The sequence below is a fragment of the Chiloscyllium punctatum genome, chromosome 36 (assembly GCF_047496795.1).
Source record: "Chiloscyllium punctatum isolate Juve2018m chromosome 36, sChiPun1.3, whole genome shotgun sequence".
Taxonomy (NCBI): domain Eukaryota; kingdom Metazoa; phylum Chordata; class Chondrichthyes; order Orectolobiformes; family Hemiscylliidae; genus Chiloscyllium; species Chiloscyllium punctatum.
The window spans coordinates 22,640,680-22,660,684 of NC_092774.1; the positions used below are offsets into that span (position 1 = coordinate 22,640,680).

The following is a 20,005-nucleotide window of genomic DNA, read 5'->3' on the forward strand; positions in this document are numbered from 1 at the left end:
TCTCAGCTCTGCTGGATTTCTATTGAAGTTTTGACCACTCCCCTTTGCACCTACTGGAACAATCCTGAAGAAGGGCTTATGCCCGAAACATCAATTCTCCTGTTCCGCTTTTCCAGCAACACATTTTTATGCGCTGATCTCCAGCATCTGCAGTCCTCATTTTCTCCCAATAAAACATTCAGTCAATCAAGCCCCAACCCACAATCTCCCAGCCTGTCAACCATCCAGACACAGTGTGAAGTCATAGCAGGGAATCAAACAAGAAAAATGAAACAAAATTAAAAATAAATAGGTGCTCATGCTTAATGTTTGTTCATTAGGAAGTAAACCAGAAATGGGCATCTCGCAGGATTCTTATTGTGCCCCACTTGAGGAATTCTCTCTCCCTTATATCTAACTATTGGTGCCCACCTACGATTTACAACAACATTTACATCAACAGAAATAAAGCATGTTATCAAATAGACATAGTGGTATACAGCAGGGAAATAGATTTTTTTTTCTCTCTTGTGCATCAATACACATATAAGTCCATGGGGATGAATTTGTATTTGCAGATATCATCTATTTTGCTCAAAAAATGAACAATCTGCAGGCAGTCAAGACAATATTTTGTAAATTCCACTTTGGTAATAGAACCAGTCTATGACTCCAGATTGGGATAGACAGACTCTGACCTCGCACCTTTAATGCATTGTCTGAGCTGAGATGTCACCTTTTGTTATAAAACCTTAATTTATCTCAATAACGTGCCTTCCAGGAAGTTCTGGGATTTACATATTAATGATACTTGCAACCCAGTCTAAAAGATGAAAAACTTAACAATCCAGGTTTGTTCAATATGTCATTTCAGTGGCAGGAGTGTAATGTTTTCTGTAAGTTCTGTGCCTTATGATCTTATTCTCCACAATCAGTTGATGAACGCTGGTCCTTCCAAATAAACCTGTTGGACTATAACCTGATGTGTTTTTAACTTTGACCAGGTTAGGGTGGATTGGCCATGCTAAATTACCCAGAGTGTTCAGTGTTTTGCAGGTTAGGGTGGATTTGCCATGCAGGGTTGTGCGGGGTAGGGGAATGGATGTGGGTGGGTTACCCTTGGGAGGGTCGGCGTGGACTCGTTGGGCCGAGTGGCCTGCTTCCATACTGGGGATTCTCTGAAGAGAAGGGAGGTATACCAGGGCAAGGGGAGCGCAGGCGCAGTGCGGGCCCACTGTCGGCCTCGCCCCGCCCCTTCTTCCAGCTTCGATTGTTTGAGTCATCGCTGACGTCACAACGCGGAAGGGGCCTTTGTCAGTTTCAGAGTGAAACTCCCGCCCTCTGGGCAGCTCTTCATCCTGGGCTGGGCTGGGCAGGGCAGGGGATGGGATGTGTTCAATTGTAGCAACTGGAGTGAATCCAGGGAGGGAGCAGACTCTGCAAACTCAGGTATATGTCTTAATTACCCGGGTGAGGAGGGACGGAAGGATAGGTCAGAAACTGAGGCCTATCCTTACAAAATTATGGGGGGGCATGGCTAGGGTAAATAAATAAGGTCGTTTACTTGGGAATGGGGGAATTCAGAATTAGAGGGTAATATGTTTAGGCTTTGGTGGTGGTAGGGGGGAGGGGGGGAATGGTTGGAGGTTTAACAGAGACCCAAGGGGGCAACGTTTTCACACCAGGGGTGGTGTGTGTATGGAATGAGCTGCCAGAGGATGTGGTGGAGGCTGATACAATTACAGCGTTTAAAAGGCATCCGGATGGGTGTTTGAATGGGAAGTGTTCAGAAGGATATGGGCCAAATGCCGGCAAATGGGACTAGATTAGTTTAGGATATCTGGTTGGCATGGAAGAGTTTGACCAAAGCCTCTATTTCTGTGCTGTACATCTCTATGACTCTACCTTTCCACAAACCTTTGCCATGTCTTTATGTGCAGTATCTCTCTGGTGTCGGTGTTAGTGTCTTGATGTCTAATTTTGCTCCCCATTTCCTAGGGGCATTAACCATTTTGTGTTTGGTTGTTCCTCAAGAAGCTGCATGACAGATGAGAAAGTGTATAAGGTATGAGTAGAAATGGAAAGGGTTAAGTTTTGAGTTGTGTGGAACAAAGGTTCAGCTTGGATCATATAAGAACTTGCAGTAAACAATGAGGTGCTGGAGGCAAGAGTAGTGGTTGAACAAGGTGGAAAAGCATTCATTATGCAAACCCATTTAACAAGATGAAGAAGTATTTGTTGTATAACCCCCAGATGGTTTAATCTTTACTATTGACACTCACTAATTGTAACGGCCACCCATTCAATATGGATGTTGCCTTATTTGGATGCTGCTCCCTGTCAGTGACTAGTTCATTAAGAATCTGTTGTTCTAGGGAAGACTGAGAACTCATGTCTCTGTGCACATGGACGATCGTTCTCTCTCCCTCCAGAGCCCAGAATAAAGATGAAGAAGGTAAAACCATACTGGTGTCTGAGTGTTTGCTTTGACTGATAGGGAAATGGGTGACAATGCCGGTTCATCCTGAATTGACAGTTTATTTCCAAAAATCCGACCTGCTCACTCTCAGCAGTATCTGTGTTGTGAAAGACATTAACTTTCAGGTGGAGTTATTCAAAATTCAGAAAAATGTCAGTCTCAACGTTTTTGCTGTTCTGCCCCGGAAGATTCTGGATCAGCACCTTCTAGAGAATTAGTTAGAGCGGAGTGAGAGCAGAGGGAGAGAGAGTGTGGGATGGTGCTTTCAATTTTGTGGAATAACAAAAGAAATGTTCTGCAGAAAGTAGAATTGCTTGTTCTGAATTTCTACCCTGCACTGACGATAATGACTTTTGTAATCTCTCTTTGTAGAGTGTTTGAAGAACTGAAGACGGAAGTTTCAAAATCAACAGATGAAGGGCTTATGCCCGAAATGTCGACTCTCCTGCTCCTCAGATCCAGCACCGCACTTTTTGACTCTGACTCTCAGCATCTGCAATCCTCACTTTGACAACAATGTCTGACAGTCACTCAATCCATCAGGACAGCAACGATTTTCGGCTATGATTCTGTGAGAAGGAGCCAAGCTTTTTCATTCCTGTTTCAGTACAATTTCAGTATCAGTGGGACTGGATGAGAGACCCTACTGTTGCAGAGCACTGAGTGTGGTCCTGAAACAGTTATACAGCCTGGAAAGAGGAACTCCCAGCAGGAAGGGTATCGACACGCAGTGGTGTGAGACTAAAGCTTTGTCCATGGAGGAACCTGAGGGATCCCACCCCATGGAGAAACCGTGGAAGTGTGGCGACTGTGGGAAAAGCTTCCGTGCCCCGTCTGTCCTGGAGACACATCGGCGCATCCACACCGGGGAGAGACCGTTCTCCTGCACCGAGTGCGGGAAGGGCTTTACTCAGGCCTACAACCTACTGACCCACCAGCGGGTCCACACTGGGGAGAGGCCGTTCTCCTGCACAAGGTGCGGGAAGGGCTTTACCCAGGCCTCCCACTTGCTGAGGCACCAGCGGGTCCACACGGGGGAGAGGCTGTTCCTCTGCCCAGAGTGCGGGAAGGGCTTTACCCAGGCCTCCCACCTGCTAACCCACCAGCGGGTCCACACGGGGGAGAGGCTGTTCCTCTGCCCAGAGTGTGGGAAGACCTTCAGCAATTCCTCCATCCTTCTGAGGCACCGGCAGGTCCACACAGAGGAGAGGCTGTTCCTCTGCCCCGAGTGTGGGAAGGCCTTCAGACATTCCTCCGTCCTGCTGAGGCACCGGTGGGTCCACACGGGAGAGAGGCCTTTCAGCTGCCCTGAGTGCGGGAAGGCTTTTAGGAATTCCTCGCACCTCCTGACCCACAGACGGATCCACACGGGAGAGATGCCCTTCAGCTGCCCCGAGTGCGGGAAGGCGTTCAGGAACTCCTCCGCCCTGCTGACCCACCGGCGGATCCACACGGGGGAGAGGCCATTCTCCTGCCCCGAGTGTGGGAAGGCCTTCAGCGATTCCTCTGCCCTGCGGAGGCACCAGCGGGTGCACACCGGGGAGAGGCCTTTCCCCTGCTCTCAGTGTGGGATGGCCTTCACCCGCTCCTCCCACCTGCAGAGGCACCAGCAAGTTCACGTGCCATCGCAGGGGGATTGTAGGAGCGATGGCCAAGTGCCGTTATCAACTGGAATATCCACCTAGTTCCAGAGACTCCCAGGTTCAAATCCCAACTTGGCAGATTTCAGAAACCTGAAGGTCAGAATTTAACGATGAAACCATTTTCAGGATGGGGAATGGAATCCCCATTTGATTCACCCACGTCATTTTAGGGAAGGAAACCGCCGTTGTGGGAAAGGATTCACTCAGTCGTCCCAGCTACATCCTTTCCCTGGTCTAGCCTACACCCGCAGCAGTGCGGTTGATTCCTTCCCCAGCAGATGGGTGGGGAGAAACTTAATTGGATACAGGGTATGGGTTGAAATTGAGAGTGAAGCAATACTTCCGCTGGGTTACAGCTGTACCAAGCATCCAGTGACAAAGGGACAACTCTGTGGTGACCAATAGTAAAGAAAGTGGGGTGGGGGCGGGTGGCAGGTGGCGGGGAGGGGTTGTGTGTGCGCTTTGGCCTTGAGCTGTTTAAAAAGCAGCTACTTTTTCTACACCTTTTTGCTGGGGAGATCTGAAGCTGTAACAAAGTTGGGTCACAATAAAGGTTACCTGAACTTATGGCCGGGCTCAGACTCTTATTGAAAACTTTGAGCTCCAAGATGTTTTTGTTTTAAAGCTGCTCCTTTCTTTCAGCCTCCTGCACTAAGTTTCCAATGACATGTATCAGATGGAGCAGTGAATGAGGAGCTCGTATCGTTAGAAACTGTAAATTTTTCAGGAGTGCAGAGTGCGTCGTTTCATCTGCATTGTAAAGTTTATTGGCAGCACCGGGAGGTGTGGGCTGTGTTCACTGGAAATGATTTGGAGGAGCCAGTGTTGGACTGGGATGGATAAAGTTAAAAATCACACAACACCAGGTTAGAGTCCAACAGGTTTAATTGGAAGCACTAGCTTTAGGAGGGCTGCTCCTTCATTGGGTAGCTGTGGAGCAGACAGAGTTTATAGCAAAAGATCAGTGTCATGCAGCTGTTCGGATATTTTGAACAATCTAGATTGCTGTTAAATCTTTCATCATTTAGAATGGGTTGCAGGTTTCAGTTCATTAATGTGTAAATCCCAGAACATCTTTTAAGTCACGTTCTTAAGATGACTGAAGCATTTATATTTTAAAAAATGCTCAGAAATGCATGAAAGGTTTGAGTCTGTCAGTATCCCAATATTGAACCAGTCTGATTCAATTTCCAAAAATTTATAAAATATATTACATGGATTGACTGCCTGCAGACTGTGCATTTTTGGAGCAAAATTGAATGTATCTGCAAATATAATTCTGCCAATACAATTTCACCCCATCGAGTTATATGTGTGAGTGTGTGCATGTGAGTTTGTGCGTGAGAGTGTACGTAAGAGTGTGTGCATTTTTGATAAAGTATAAATGTGACGGAGTATAAACCTGAGAGATTGTTGCAGGGTGTATGTATGTGTGTCTGAGAGAGAGCGTGTGTATGAGAGAGGTATGAATAAAAGCAAGGGATTGAGTTTTGCTAAAACAAGGACGGGCAGGACTTGTACAGTTAATGGTAGGGCCCTGGATTGTGTTGTAAAACAGAGACATGGGGGGGGGATGGGGATTCAGGTATGTAGTTCTTTGAAAGTTGCATCACTGGTAGACAGGGTGGCTAAGAAGGCATTTAGCACCATTGCCTTCATTGTTCACACTGTTGAGTATAATAGTTGGGACATCATGTTGAGATTGTACAGAATGTTGGTGAGGCCACTTTCAGAGTACTGAGTACAGTTCTGGTGGCCCTGTAATGGGAAGAATACTATTAGAGAGGGTTTGGTAAAGATTTACCAGGACTTTGCCAGGTCTGGAGGGTTTGAGTGATAAGGAGAAGCTGGGACTTTTTTCACTGGAGCACAGGAGGGTGAGGGGATGATCTCATGATTTTATAAATCTCAATGAGGAGTGGAGGTAAAGTGAAGAGCAAAGGCCTCTTCTTTCGCGTAGGGGAGCTCAAAAGTAGGAGGCATGTTTCTTTAAGGTGAGAGGAGCGAGATTTAAAAGGAACCTGAGGGGGCAACGTTTTGACAGAGGGTGGTTTGCATGTGGAATGAACTCTCTGAGGAAGTGGGAGATGCAGGTGCAGTTCTAAAGTTTAAAGACATTTAGATGGGTACATGAAAAGAAAGGTTTAGAGGGATATGGGCCAAAGGCAGGAAAGTGAGACCGGTTTAGCTTGGGAATCCTCGTCGGCATTGACGAGTTGGACCAAAGGGTCTGTTTCTGTGCTGTATGTCTCTATGAACCAGAAGTGACCTTACTGAAACCAATAGAATTCTAAAAGGGGCTGGATGCAGATAAAATGCGCCTTTTGGGGGAGATGACAGGGTTATAGAATCCCAAAAGTGTGGAAGTGTGGCCCATCTATTCCACATTGGCCCTCTGAAGAGCATCCCACCCATCCCCATCCCCATCCCCTGACTCCATATTTCCCATGGCTAATCCACCCTAATTTGCACAACCCTGGTCACTATAGGTAATTTAGCATAGCCAATCCACTCTCACCTGCATATCCCTGGGCACTCTGGGTAATTTAACATGGCCAATCCACCCGAACCTACACCCTATTCTATAAATTACCTTCTCAAGAATGACATTTAAATGCAGAGCTTTTCTAAGAAAAATGTCAGCCTGACTCAACATTGGGACACGGACAGAATTCGCACCTATTAGAAAAGTTCTGCATTTAAATGACGTTCTTGAGAAGGCAATTAAAAACACGTTATGGGATTTACAAACCAAAGAGAAGAAACTCTTTCTAAAAGATGAAAGATTTAATCTAAAATTGTTTAATGTATCACATTTCCACGACACTTGATTCCTTTAGCTATAAATTCAGTGATCATGATCTCATTCTCCACAACCACCTGATGAAGGAGCAGCACTCGGAATGCTAGTGCTTCCAAATAAACCTGCTGGACTATAACCTGGTGTTGTGTGATTTTTAACTTTGTCCAGGTGAAACACATGAGTTGTGGGACTGGTAAACAGTTGTTATTTTGTGATCTCTGCGCAGGCATGAGTGAACGGTCTGTTTTTGTGCTTTGTGTGAGATCAGGCTAGCAGCTTTTAAATCCTTATGTTAAGCAGCAGAAACTGTAGATCAGCAATTGTATTCTGAGAGTGGTACATCCAGCCCTGGTAATCTTGTTGGGTCAACAGAGAGAGAGAGTGAAGAAGAGGATGTCACATCTAAGGAGCAGACAGAATAGTTGTTTCACTTGTTCAGTCAGTTGAGTTGGCTCTGCATTCAGATGAGACTGGATACTGCTTTTAATGGATCATAAGTAAACCCTACTATACAACAACCTTAAATTCAAGGAATGTTGAAAGAGCAAATTGAACCTTGAAGAGAGATGTTCTTCCATTTCTAAGCTTGGATGACTCAAATGAGGCATTTTTACTGAAAGCTCCATAATCATCTTCCTGCTGGATATGTCCCCATTCAGACACATTTCTTTTCCTTCAGAGAATACGTGAATGAGAGCCAAGATATTGCTATTACTCACCCTTTCCCCACCGAGCCTAACCCTTCCTTCACGCTAATTGTAGCTGGAGAAGCCTGGAGTCTGAAATGGAGTTCCTGAAAAAGAAATGTTTATTAAAGATTGGGTTCACTTGTGGGTTTTCTAAAGCTTTGCTATTGCAGTTGTCAATTTGACAAAAAAAATTCAGTTGTTGCTATCCAAGGCAGAGTAGATATTCATTTAAGATATAATTGAGATATATACATTCTTTACAATGTTTTTCCTTCATTACCAGTAATTGTCCGTCATTTGGTAAATTGAGCATCATCTTTTTGTGATTCAACAGATATGATTTGAAGTGAATTCTGCAAGATGTTTTTGTAAGGTTAAATCTCATGGAATATGGGGATTCATTTGGATACAGAGCTGGCTCAAAGGTAGAAGACAGAGGGTGGTGGTGGAGGGTTGTTTTTCAGACTGGAGGCCTGTGACCAGTGGAGTGCCACAAGGATCGGTGCTGGGTCCTCTACCTTTTGTCATTTACATAAATGATTTGGATGAGAGCATAAGAGGTACAGTTAGTAAGTTCGCAGATGACACCAAAATTGGAGGTGTAGTGGACAGAGGGTTACCTCAGATTACAACAGGATCTTGACCAAATGGGCCAATGGGCTGAGAAGTGGCAGATAGAGTTTAATTCAGATAAATGCGAGGTGAAAGCAAATCTTAGCAAGACTTATACACTTAATGGTAAGGTCCTAGGGAGTGTTGCTGAACAAAGAGACCTTGGAGTGCAGGTTCATAGCTCCTTGAAAGTGGAGTCTCAGGTAGATAGGATAATGAAGAAGGCGTTTGGTATGCTTTCCTCTATTGGTCAGAGTATTGAGTACAGGTGTTGGGAGGTCATGTTGCGGCTGTACAGGACATTGATTAGGCCACTGTTGGAATATTGCGTGCAATTCTGGTCTCCTTCCTATCAGAAAGATGTTATGAAACTTGAAAGGGTTCAGAAAAGATTTACAAGGAAGTTGCCAGGGTTGGAGGATTTGAGCGACAGGGAGAGGCTGAACAGGCTGGGGCTGTTTTCCCTGGAGCGTCGGAGGCTGAGGGGGTGACCTTATAGAGGCTTACAAAATTATGAGGGACATGGACAGGGTAAATAGGCAAAGTCTTTTCCCTGGGGTCGGGGAGTCCAGAACTAGAGGGTGAGAGGGGAAAGATATAAAAGAGACCTAAGGGGCAACTTTTTCATGTACGTGTATGGAATGAGCTGCCAGAGGATGTGGTGGAGGCTGGTACAATTGTAACATTTTAAGAGGCATTTGGATGGGTATATGAATAGGAAGAGTTTGGAGGGATATGGGCCGTGTGCTGGCAGGTGGGACTAGATTGGGTTGGGATATCTGGTCGGCATGGACGAGTTGGACCAAAGGGTCTGTTTCCGTGCTGTACATCTCTATGACTCTATCTAGACTAAAATGTAATGTTGAATTATAGAGCACATTTCCTGCACATTAGAAAATAGACAGGCAGGCAGGGAGGGTAAGGCAATTCAGAATATTTGCCTTAACATGACATTCATGGCTGTTCCTTTGTGAAATTAGTAAGTGTTTGATTCTGACCTCGAAATGAAACTCTGCATCAATTAACTTCTCTCCAGAATTATTGTCCTTCACTGTTATCTGTGTAGTTCAGAACATGCAGTGCTTTTGTAAAAGTATTTGTATAAAGAAAGCATATTTGTGACAGTACTGCTTTTGTACTTGTTTATAAAAATAGTCTATTTGTGATAGTATACGGGGTAGCTGGCCTGGGCTTTTGAAAGAAGAGTGATAGCCACTCTCCTGGGTTAATAGAATCTGATTAGCTTGACTTATAGGTATCAGTGTTATGTCATAACAGTGATGCTATTAATGAAGGGGATAATTCAAAATTAAACTCTTGCAGACAGTTTAGTTTTACTTTTATTCCAAACTTTCAAAGTTTACTATTTCCGGGACGAACCGAGATAGGTCTGAGTCCACAAGGGACTCCATGGGCTGTCTCATATCTGTACTTTATCAATTTGGTGCTGCAAGCAGGATTCCAACAAGGGCTACGTTTGAGTGAAACTGGAAAAGAGGAGCTCCACCTCAGGGTTGGACGCGAGACCAATGGGCCCACAAGGTAAGATTACACCTTAGTTGCTCTTGGTCTGCACCTTTGTGTGGTGCTTCCCCCATTTTACTCTCACAGTACCCCGACGGAACCCTAAATGCGATCGTTTAAATAGGTACTAGAAACAGAAACTGTCAGGGTGTTACAATGTTGAGAAAGTTTTGCAGAAATCATTAGTCTTGTTGTTTGTTGTCGGATTGTTGATTATTGAAAGTTTTAAGTTGAGATTATCTTCTCTTTGTATCTGTTCAACTTGGCTTGTTTTGCTTTGCTGTTTTGCCTTGTTTGTCTGTTATGGTTTTGTTCTGTTTGCATGCTTATTCTTTGTTTATGAAATATTAGAGAGGGGCTGCAGCTTTTGTCATGTTAAAAAAATAAAGTAAGTTGTCCAGTGATACGATTCTCGCACACTTAATTAAGCAGCTATGTGCCACATCCAGGATTTATGAGACTTCTGGAATGTGAGTGCCTCATTCTCCTTTAAAATGTTCATGTGTGCGTGCCAGAGTGAATATCAGCCGCAGCTGCTCAACAGAATAAGGATTGGTCTCTAGGAGGCGCACATGATTTAACTCTATTCAATAAAATTGTACAAGGGATTTGGAAAAAAAAAGGGATGTAAACAGAAAGAAACCTTATCAGCGTAGAAAAAGGTAGCTTGGGAAAAATGGAAAAAATCCATACAATCATCATGGAGACAAAACTGTATTAAAAGGCGGATTAGTCCAATTACTGAGGAAGGATCTGAACTAAATTGGATAGACCTCAAAAGTAAATGTGAAGCACATGATTTAGAAGCAGAATTAGAATTGGCTAGGGAAAAAAAAAGTAAAGATTCAGAATCTACGTTGAAATGTCAAGGGCACCAAAGAAAAAGGAAACTGGTGAATAGACAACAGACTGCAGTTGTAGCTGCGCAGGATGAAGCTGACAAGGACTGTTCCTTATACCCCACCCTCCTCTCTTCCAAAGACCCATTACTAAAGAATAATGATCCGTTTGTGGATGGGATACTGATTCGGAGGAGGAAATATTTTGTGCTTCCCATCCTGTCAGCTGACCACCTCCAGTTCCCTGCCTGAACCATTACTCTGATGACGAACGTGTCAAGGCTCTTCCCCCAGCTGTTCAGCTGAATAAGAATTCAGCTTACTACAAACCCAGTGCCTACCGCACTAGGAGTCAATTAAAATTAAAACTTGGAAGAAACACTGAAGAGACTCCTTTTGATTTCCACTGCCCCTAAACTAATAAGTCCCAAAGACATCAATGATTTGCAATCAAAGTCTCGGGACCTTAATATCGGTCCTTGCGCTCACCCTGATGTGGGAGGGGCAAAAAGAAATTTCCCGAATAGAAGAGGTTCCTAACCCACAGGCTCTGAATCTGGGACAAGCCCAATTTATGGATCTTTATCAACCATGGAAACCTCATGACTCTCGAGCATTATCAATAAGGCTGCAGATTATGGAAGGAATCCTGAGGGATCGGTTAATTATATTAATAGGACTGAGACCATTGATAATGCTTCCTCCCAAGACCTACTTCACCTCAGAGTGCAGCCTTTCCCTATACAATGGGCTGAGTTCTTAGAAATTTTACAATGTAATAATCATACCCAGCTTGTAGCCCAGCACCAGGATGAACCTATCGGATTGGATTATTACCTGTCTCCGCCAAGCAGTGCATCGTGCAGTTGGTGTGGGTAAAGCCTTAACATGTAAGCCCAGCTTGGACAAAGGGGCTGAGGAGTCCCTTACCCTTTTTAAGGAATGCTATGGTTCTTACTCTGGTAACGCTAAGGGCGATCACCCCAATTTAATACCCTATGTTTGACCGTCCTACCTGATCAGGTACAGAAAGGTATTAAAGCCCACAAGATGCCGCGGTTGCACGATTCAGCCGAGAGGTTTGTTACTCTGGGAACTAAAGGATCCCAACAGTAAGGCTACCATTGGCACAGTCAAGACAGAACTAAACCCAGGAATTTGGCCTATCTGTCTGCAAGGTCAGTCAGACTATCAAATGGAACCCTCTTACTGTCATCCAGTATGGCAGGATAGTAGGAATGGTACTGTGTATTCACAACATCCAAATGGACCTTGGGGTCCTCCTATGCATCCTCCCCAACTGTCCATGATGCCCCTTACTCCCGATACACCCTCTCACTCTTCACCGCCTCCCTCACCTTCTAGAGTCCCCCAACAATCACACCTTTGTTTCAATTGTAATCAACCAGGTCGTTGGTCCAAGAGCTGCCCTTTGTCAAACCAGCCCCTGGTTCATCACCGCAGCAGAAACAACAGACAACTTCCTGGTCCCCCCTCCCACGGGCCTCAGCAGGTTGCCCCTTTTACCGCACATAATCCTTTTCAAAATTGACTCCCGGATATAGATCATCCTTCTGCTTTAAACTTTCCCTTAATTAATGCTAGCCCAAACTAATTCTTAACATTAATGGCCATGATATTGAATTCATGGTTGACACATGAGACACTGTTTCGTCACTTTCCACCTACCGTCACTTTCCACCTACCGTCACTTTCCACCTACCGTCACTTTCCACCTACCTTGCTAATGCTTTTGATTTTCAAATCTCGAAGGACGATGAAATCCTGCAATGTTTGATGGTTCCTCTAATAGATATATGTACACTACCCCTCTGACAGTGGTGTGGAAAACTTGTCATGCTCCCTTTTTGCTTTGTTGTTACTAATGGATTACGTGTCCCTCTACTCGCTAGAGATCTCCTCTGTCCTCTAAATATTAGTATTGAATGTCATGATGATGGTATCCTGATTCAGGATCCACCTCATTTTGTTCAATGCATCAATACCAAACCAAAACCGCCTCGATGGTGGTCATTTGATTTGGATCCTCACTCTTTCGATCCTATTTTACATGATGTCCCTCACCCCCACATTACTTTAGCTTATGACTCATCTGGGAATGATCTCAGGTTTGAACAATATTATAATCCCTTACTGGGCACTACTCCGCACGCTTGGGTGATTGGTGAGATCAGATCACCAGCGTTCTTTTCATGTCAGTTCCCCTTCATATCTGGAAAACTGACCCTTTCACTTTCCCCCCCGTGTCACCACTCACTTGAACCCAGAACACAAAGTCCAAGAAGTAGGTTTTGACGCTTTTTGACCATGCTGATCAAACTTCCCATGAAATTCAGCTGCTTGCTCAAGGATTGATCCTATTTTGTGCACAGCCTTACTTGATTCATGGCAGCCTTCATCATTATCATGCCCACCCTCACCCGCAGGACGCAGTATATCCTGGAGTCTGGGCGGACTCTAAAACACAAGTGATCCTTGCTAAGGTCCCACCCATCTCCATTCTGATCAAACCTAATTCTGTCCTCCCATCTATGCCTCAATACCCCTGACACCAGAAGCTGAAGCTGGCATTCCACCTGTCATTGATTCATTTCTACACCAAGGCTTCCTAGTCCCATGCCATTCTTCCATCAATACACCTATCTTTTCGATCCCTAAACTGGGATATCCTGAATGGCAACTCGCTCAAGATCTTCGTAAAGTAAATAAAATCGTTGAGCCTCGTCATCCTCTAGTTGCCAATCCTGCTACTATCCTCAGCCAAGTTCCAGTTGATGTCAAGATCTTCACTATCGTTGACCTCCAACATGTATTCTTTTGTCTTCCTTTGCATCCAGATAGCCCAATACATTTTTGCCGCCTTTTAAGGGCCACCAATATACGTGGACTTGCCTACCTCAAGGGTTTATTCACTCACCCACACTCTCTTTTCAGAGACTCTTCACGCCCAGCTTGAATCGTTTGAATTTCCTGGAGACTCTACCCTAGTTCAATACATCGATGACCTCCTCCCTGACGAAATGTCCAATCACAATGACTCTGCTACCTCACTAAACCATCTACATCAATGTGGCTATACTGTACCCCCCCAGCAAAGTTAAGACGAATCAGAAAGAAGTTAAATTACTAGGTACTTTCATTTCTGAATTCGATCAGCGCTTGACACCTGAATGTCCAACCACTCCTAAACAGATGTCTTCATTTCAAGGTCTCGTCAATCATTGCCGACAATGGATTCCTAATTGTGTCCTTCTGACCCAAAAATTATCTCCCCTATCCTCGTCTAATGCACCTCAACGGTATGAACTCACCCCTGAACAACTACAAGCTTTTACGGAGCTTAAAACTACCCTCTCTTCAGCACCCACGCTAGGCCGACGTTTGTATGACTGCCACTTTCATCTTTATGTTTCCATCCTTGACACCTGTGCTACAGCTGTTCTCACTCAGCACCATAGCTCCTTTTGGTGCCCTATCGCCTATTATGCTATAAGCTTGACCCCATTGCTCAAGGTATGCCTTCCTGCATCCAGATTCTCCCTACCATCCATACTATGGTATTGGCTACCTCTAATATAACTTGACATCAAAATGTAGAAGTCTGTACATCGCATTCTGTGGTATCGTTGCTTACCTCTAAATGTACTCAACACCTCACTGCGGCTGATCTTTGTCGGTATGAGATTTCATTACTTCAGAATTTGCTTCTCTCCTTTAAATACTGCTCCAACATTAGCCCTGCTACCTTCCTGAGCCCCTTGAACTGCCTGATCCTCCCCATGATTGTGTTCTCATAAAAGACCTTGTTACTAAACCACGTCCTGATCTTACGAATCGTACTCTTGTTACACTTTATGTCAATGGTTCTTCTGTCTCTCCAGAGGGCAAACACACATCAGGATACGATTGTCACTTTGTCCCATATAATAGACACACCCTGTTCTGCCCAGCAAGCTGAGCTCCTTGCCTGTGCCTGCATACTTGCTGAAGAAAAGTCAGCCAATATCTGTACTGATTCTCGCTGTGTTCTGGCATCAGTGCAGCTTCCTTACCTCCTCAGGAACCCTTCTCCTCAAAGCTGTCTATGTTACTAATCTCCTCAGTGCTATTCAACTTCCCTCTCAATTGGCAATTACCAAATGTTCTGTTCACTCCTGATTTGCTTCCAATGGCACTAAAGGCAACAACGCCGCTGATGCGGCTGCTAAGAAAGCAGCTTTTGAACAAAATGACATGGTGACTCAAATGACGAATAGGAAACCAAAGGGAAACTCTCCTATTTTCTCTTTTGAAACCCCAACCGTGCCTGACCTTAAGCAAATACGGACCCATCGGGGGACGCCTCTGATGAGGAAAGACGAAGATGGGTGAACCATGGTTGTTATGTAAATAGTTACAATAAGCTTTGGGTTACGCTGGTAGGACAGACATGTCTGCCTGACTCACTTCTGCTTATTCTAGTTGATTATGTTCATACACGGACACGTGTACGTAAGGAGGGAATGGTGAACAGAATTCTCCAAACTTGGTTGAATCCCTACCTGCAAGAGAAAGCAAAACAAGCAGCTGCAAATTGCTCAATTTGTCAAAAGCATAATCCTGGGGAAGGAGTAAAGTCTACACCAGGTGAAACACCCTTGCCATGTGCACCTTTTGATATTATCCAGTTAGACTTTATAGTTACCTAGATGTCATTGTTATAAGTATTGTAAGAATTGTAACAGTACTTATAATAATGACATCTTATTATCTCTATAAAATCTAATTCGCTAAATACATAGTGATAATCAATGTATTTAGTAAATGGATTGAAGCTTATCCCTGTACTGACTGCACAGTAACAACTACTTGTAAAAGTCTATTAAGGGAAATCATACCCAGATTTGGAATACCAGTAATGGTCTCTTCTGATAATGGCCCCCACTTTTGCGCGGAGCTAAACAAGGCAGTATGTAAGAGTTTGAATATGAATCAAAAACTCCATTGGGCCAATCATCCCCGAGCAGCAGGAATTGTAGAGACAGCCTTAAAAGGTCAGCTAAGCAAGTTGGTAGAAGAAATGGGCCTTAATTGGCTACAAGTACTCCCAATTTCCCTTTTTAATATGAGAACCATGACACTGAAAAAGGCAGGATTCTCGGCGGCTGAACTGATTCTCTGGGAAGTCCCTGAGGACTCCCTGGTCTGCACCATTAACTGCCCAACACCCTGTTGACGTGCATACCATGGCAGAAGAAATGCACAGATACCTGATGGCAGTCTTGTCAACAGGCCAAGGAAGCCTATCGAGTACCAGGCAAGGAAGAAGAAAGAGCTCCAATGTTTAAAGGCATTAACCCTGGTGACTATGCACTATTGAAAGACTTTAATTGTGAAAAATTAGGCTCCCGCTGGAAAGGTCCTTATCAAATTCGTTTGGCAACTGAAATTGCAGTAAAGTTAGAAGGATGTTCAACATGGGTCTACAAAGGACATTGCAAGCTTGTATCCCCCTCAGTCCTAGTGTCAGTACTGCTACAGACATCCGATGAAAGCCCAACCCAAGTACGTACAGATGTAACCAACCCATCTGTGATATCTCAGAATGGCCAAAACTCCAATGTGACTGTATAAATTAAACCTGCACTAAAACCATTGGAAGTCATGAATGCAGGTGCCCAGTTGAAACTCATTTCAACTGCTCTTATTGTGTATCCAAACATCACTGTCGACCTTATTGTCATCCTCTCAACACTTCTTCTATGCCAGTCATCACGAAATGGCACAATTCCATAACCTCATCCGCTCTGTCAACCGAAAACTGTTATTTTGGAATGTTTGTCTGTTCCCTTCTCAAAATGAACGGTACAGATTGCAGCATTGAGCACAGTACCAAAATCACTAAAACTCTAAGGCACCTATTGCCATGAGACTGACCATCTATACCTTCTCTACAGAATCTTCTCCCATCTGACCTACTGCCACTGACAGAAATACCTTTACACGTTTCCTATATTCAGTAGCTACAGTAATTAACAAGACGAGCTGGAAAGATAAAGAAAGACCAAAAATACTATGCACTCCCAATCATCCTTCCGTTACTAATGGTTTCTTTATTCAAGTTAAACCCCCTGATCTGTGTGTTATCTGCTCACTCTTCCATCATGCTGATGTACAGTGTATAAATAGGACTCACCCGCATATGCAATGGGAAAAACCCATTTGGTAGAAGAAGCGAGTTGCTGTGTGAAGTACACTAACAAACCTGAAGGATTCATCATTAACGTTGATCTGCTGTTAGAATTGAAAGACCTTCCCGTACCTACAACATGGGGCAACTGAAACAAAAACTATGCAAAAATATTATAAAAGACACTGGTCATACTCCTGCTCTCCATCCATTTATGCACTTGGACAACCAGACATTTGATAGCACCCACTGTTTCCAAGGTTCAGTTCTTGCTCTGAGTGGACTCATCATTCACTCGCAGAAGTGCGCCCTTGGAACTCCTTCTAGCCTTCACTGGCTATGCGAAAACAAAGCCTACCCACATTTACCCAATGACTGGTACGGACATTGTGCCCTCATATACGCCTTACAACTTTTTACCCTCCACCATGAAGTAGCTGAGTAGATGATGAATGGAACGCCCATCAACATGTGAATCGGTACGGAATAAAAAGTAGAGGGAAAAAAATAAAACGGGACTTACACATCATCTTCTATTAACAAACCTGGTGGACCAGGTCTTCTTCCTGGCTGGGGTGTTGAGATGGCTCTCGATCAGATAAGCAACCTTGCCTATGACATCGAGAAACATGCCAACTCAACTGCCCACGCTTTGAAGCTGGTGAACAAATAGTTACAGGAGACCCAGATGATGACGCTTCAGAATCGGCTAGTGCTAGATCTCCCCCTTGCTAAAGAAGGAGGCGCTTGTTCAGTCATTGGTCCGCAATGTTGCACCTACATCAATGATTTTTCGAAAGACATTTTGGATGATGGCAAATTGTCAACAAACCAGGTCAAGACGCAAGGAAGATACCTGCCCCACCGTCGTCCAATTCATGTGGATGAGGTGTTGCTTGCTGGCTATGGTCGTTGTGCAGATGGATCGTATGGGACGTACAGATAGTTCTTGGTCTCATCCTAGGAATATATATGGTTGTCCAATTATGCGTGAAATGGACCATATGTAGCTTTTCACCTAAGCCAAAGAGGAATCTGGTTAATCGTTCCTTGTCTACCCTGTACCTCCATGCCTGAACTTTCATGCTGAAATCCAGTATCTTTCAGACTCTGCTACTCCGGATAATGACTCACCAGAGGAGGCACTTGACTTTATTGAAAATTCAAATCAACTGAATGGACTAGTTATACTTATGTAAGCCAAGTAGTTGTCATGAAATGACAAAAGGAGGGAATAAGAATGTCTATTGCCTTAAAACTTGTCTTTAAATATTTAGACTAAAATGTAATGTTAAATTATAGAACACATTTGCTGCACGCTAGAAAATAAGCAGGAAGACTCAGAAAAAGGGGAGAACTCAAGGTATGCAGAAGATAAAAACATCTGTGCTCACCAAGTGATAACAGGATGCCCTAAGGCAATTAAGAACATTTGCCTTAATGTCAGTGAAACTGTGTGAACAGGACACCAAGTGATAACATTCACGGCTGTTCCCTTGTGAAATTAATGACAGCATTTGATTTTGACCCTGAAACAAAACTTGGTACTATCAAAAGCCTTGTATTTGACGGTCAGGTCCTGTCAATTATACCCCTTGCCATTCATATGCCATTTTTATTACCCCTTGCAAGCGAGGCAGACAGAGGGCAAAACATCTTTGCTGTAACAAGTCCCTGAATCGAGAGTTCAAAAGAACAATAGAGAGAGAGACCATTTTGGTGCTGAGGCTGTTGGAGCCAGCAGAAAATTAACTCTTAGTGATTACCTGCTATGGATTGAATTTAATTGCATTTTGGGACTTATGATGGTATTGAGTAGCCATTATCAGTTATTAAATACAAACTCTGTAAAAGGTGATATTGATGAAGCTTCAACTTGTTGTTCTTGCAGACCACTCTACCGACCTTACAGACTGCCTCACTGTCAGTTCTAACTAATCAGATCTTACGTCTTGTTTGAATTTGAATTACAACCCTGAAAAGAAAGCATGTCTAATTCAAAAACTAATGAATCAAAAACTAAACAAATGCAACGTTATGGTAACATCTCAGCCTCAGGTACAGAATGATTCGGTGCTTAAAAAGCAGGAGTCTGCTCCTAGCTTAGAAATTATTCGAGGCTGAAAATTGAAGAAGTTTTGGCACAGTGAGTTGGGAAGCCATTTTATGGTCAAAAGTTTGCCTTCCTTGCTAAGAAGCCATTTTGTAAAACCATTGTATCTGACATGTGAGCTGTGCAAGGTTATGTATGAATTCTCCAATTAGCTGAGACTGGTACCTCTTTATGACAGGAGCTTATCTCGCTAGCAGGCACCTAACTCGGCTGGATATGTTGTTTGCCACCTGTTGAATGGCTTAGGGCCTGTAGGAGTGATTAGTCAAGCGTACATAGACCTGTCAATTAACCTTTCTTCCTTACGAATTATTGTCTTTCACTGTTATCTGTCTAATTAAGAACATGCAATATTTGTTTAAAGGAAGCCACTTTGTATTAGTTTATTGGAGTAGCCTGCTGGGGCACATGAACAGCTGGTAACCTACTCTCCTAGTTTATTAGAACCTAGCTAGTTTAGCTTATAGGTGTCAGTGTTATGTTGTAACAGTGGTGCTATTGATAAATAAAGGGGATGACTAAAATTAAACTAATCTGTCTGTAAGAGTTTTTTTTATTCCAGACTTTCAAAGAGTACGATCTCCGGGACGAACCAAGAAAGAGAGACTTACGGGTCTGAGTCCACAAGGAATTCTCTGGGCCGTCTCATATCTGTACTTTAACAGTGCAGGTTCACAGTTCCTTGAAAGTGGAGTCTTAGGTAGAGAGAAGAGTGAAGAAGGTATTTGGTATGCTTTCCTTTATTGGTAAGAGCATTGAGTAAAGGAGTTGGGAGGTCATGGTGTGGCTGTACAGGACATTGGTTAGGCCACTTTTCAAATATTGTATTCAGTTCTGGTCTCCCTGCTACAGGAAAGATATTGTGAAACTTTGAAAGAGGTCAGAAAAGATTTACAAGACTCTTGCCAGAGTTGGAGAGTTTGAGACACAGGGAGAGGCTAAATAGGCAAGGGATATTTTCCCTGGAGCATTGGAGGTTGAGGGGTGACCTTTTATAGATGTTTATAAGGGGCAGGATAGGGTGAGTACCCAGGATAGGGAAGTCCAAAACTAGAGGGTGTATGTTAGGGGTGAGAGGGGAATGATTTAAAAGGGACCTGAGGGGCAACTTTTTCACGGAGGGTGGTGCATGTA

General features: G+C 43.8%; 1 protein-coding gene across 1 annotated transcript in view; it reads left to right on the top strand.

Moving 5' to 3' along the window:
* LOC140460036 (uncharacterized) overlaps nucleotides 1-20,005 on the top strand; it is a 111,236-nt gene that overhangs the window by 10,589 nt on the left and 80,642 nt on the right. Inside the window, exon 2 of the mRNA XM_072554443.1 lies at nucleotides 2,831-4,004. Within this exon, the coding sequence (XP_072410544.1) occupies nucleotides 3,214-4,004 (791 nt within the window). The 5' untranslated portion in view covers nucleotides 2,831-3,213. The remainder of the gene's footprint in view (nucleotides 1-2,830; nucleotides 4,005-20,005) is intronic.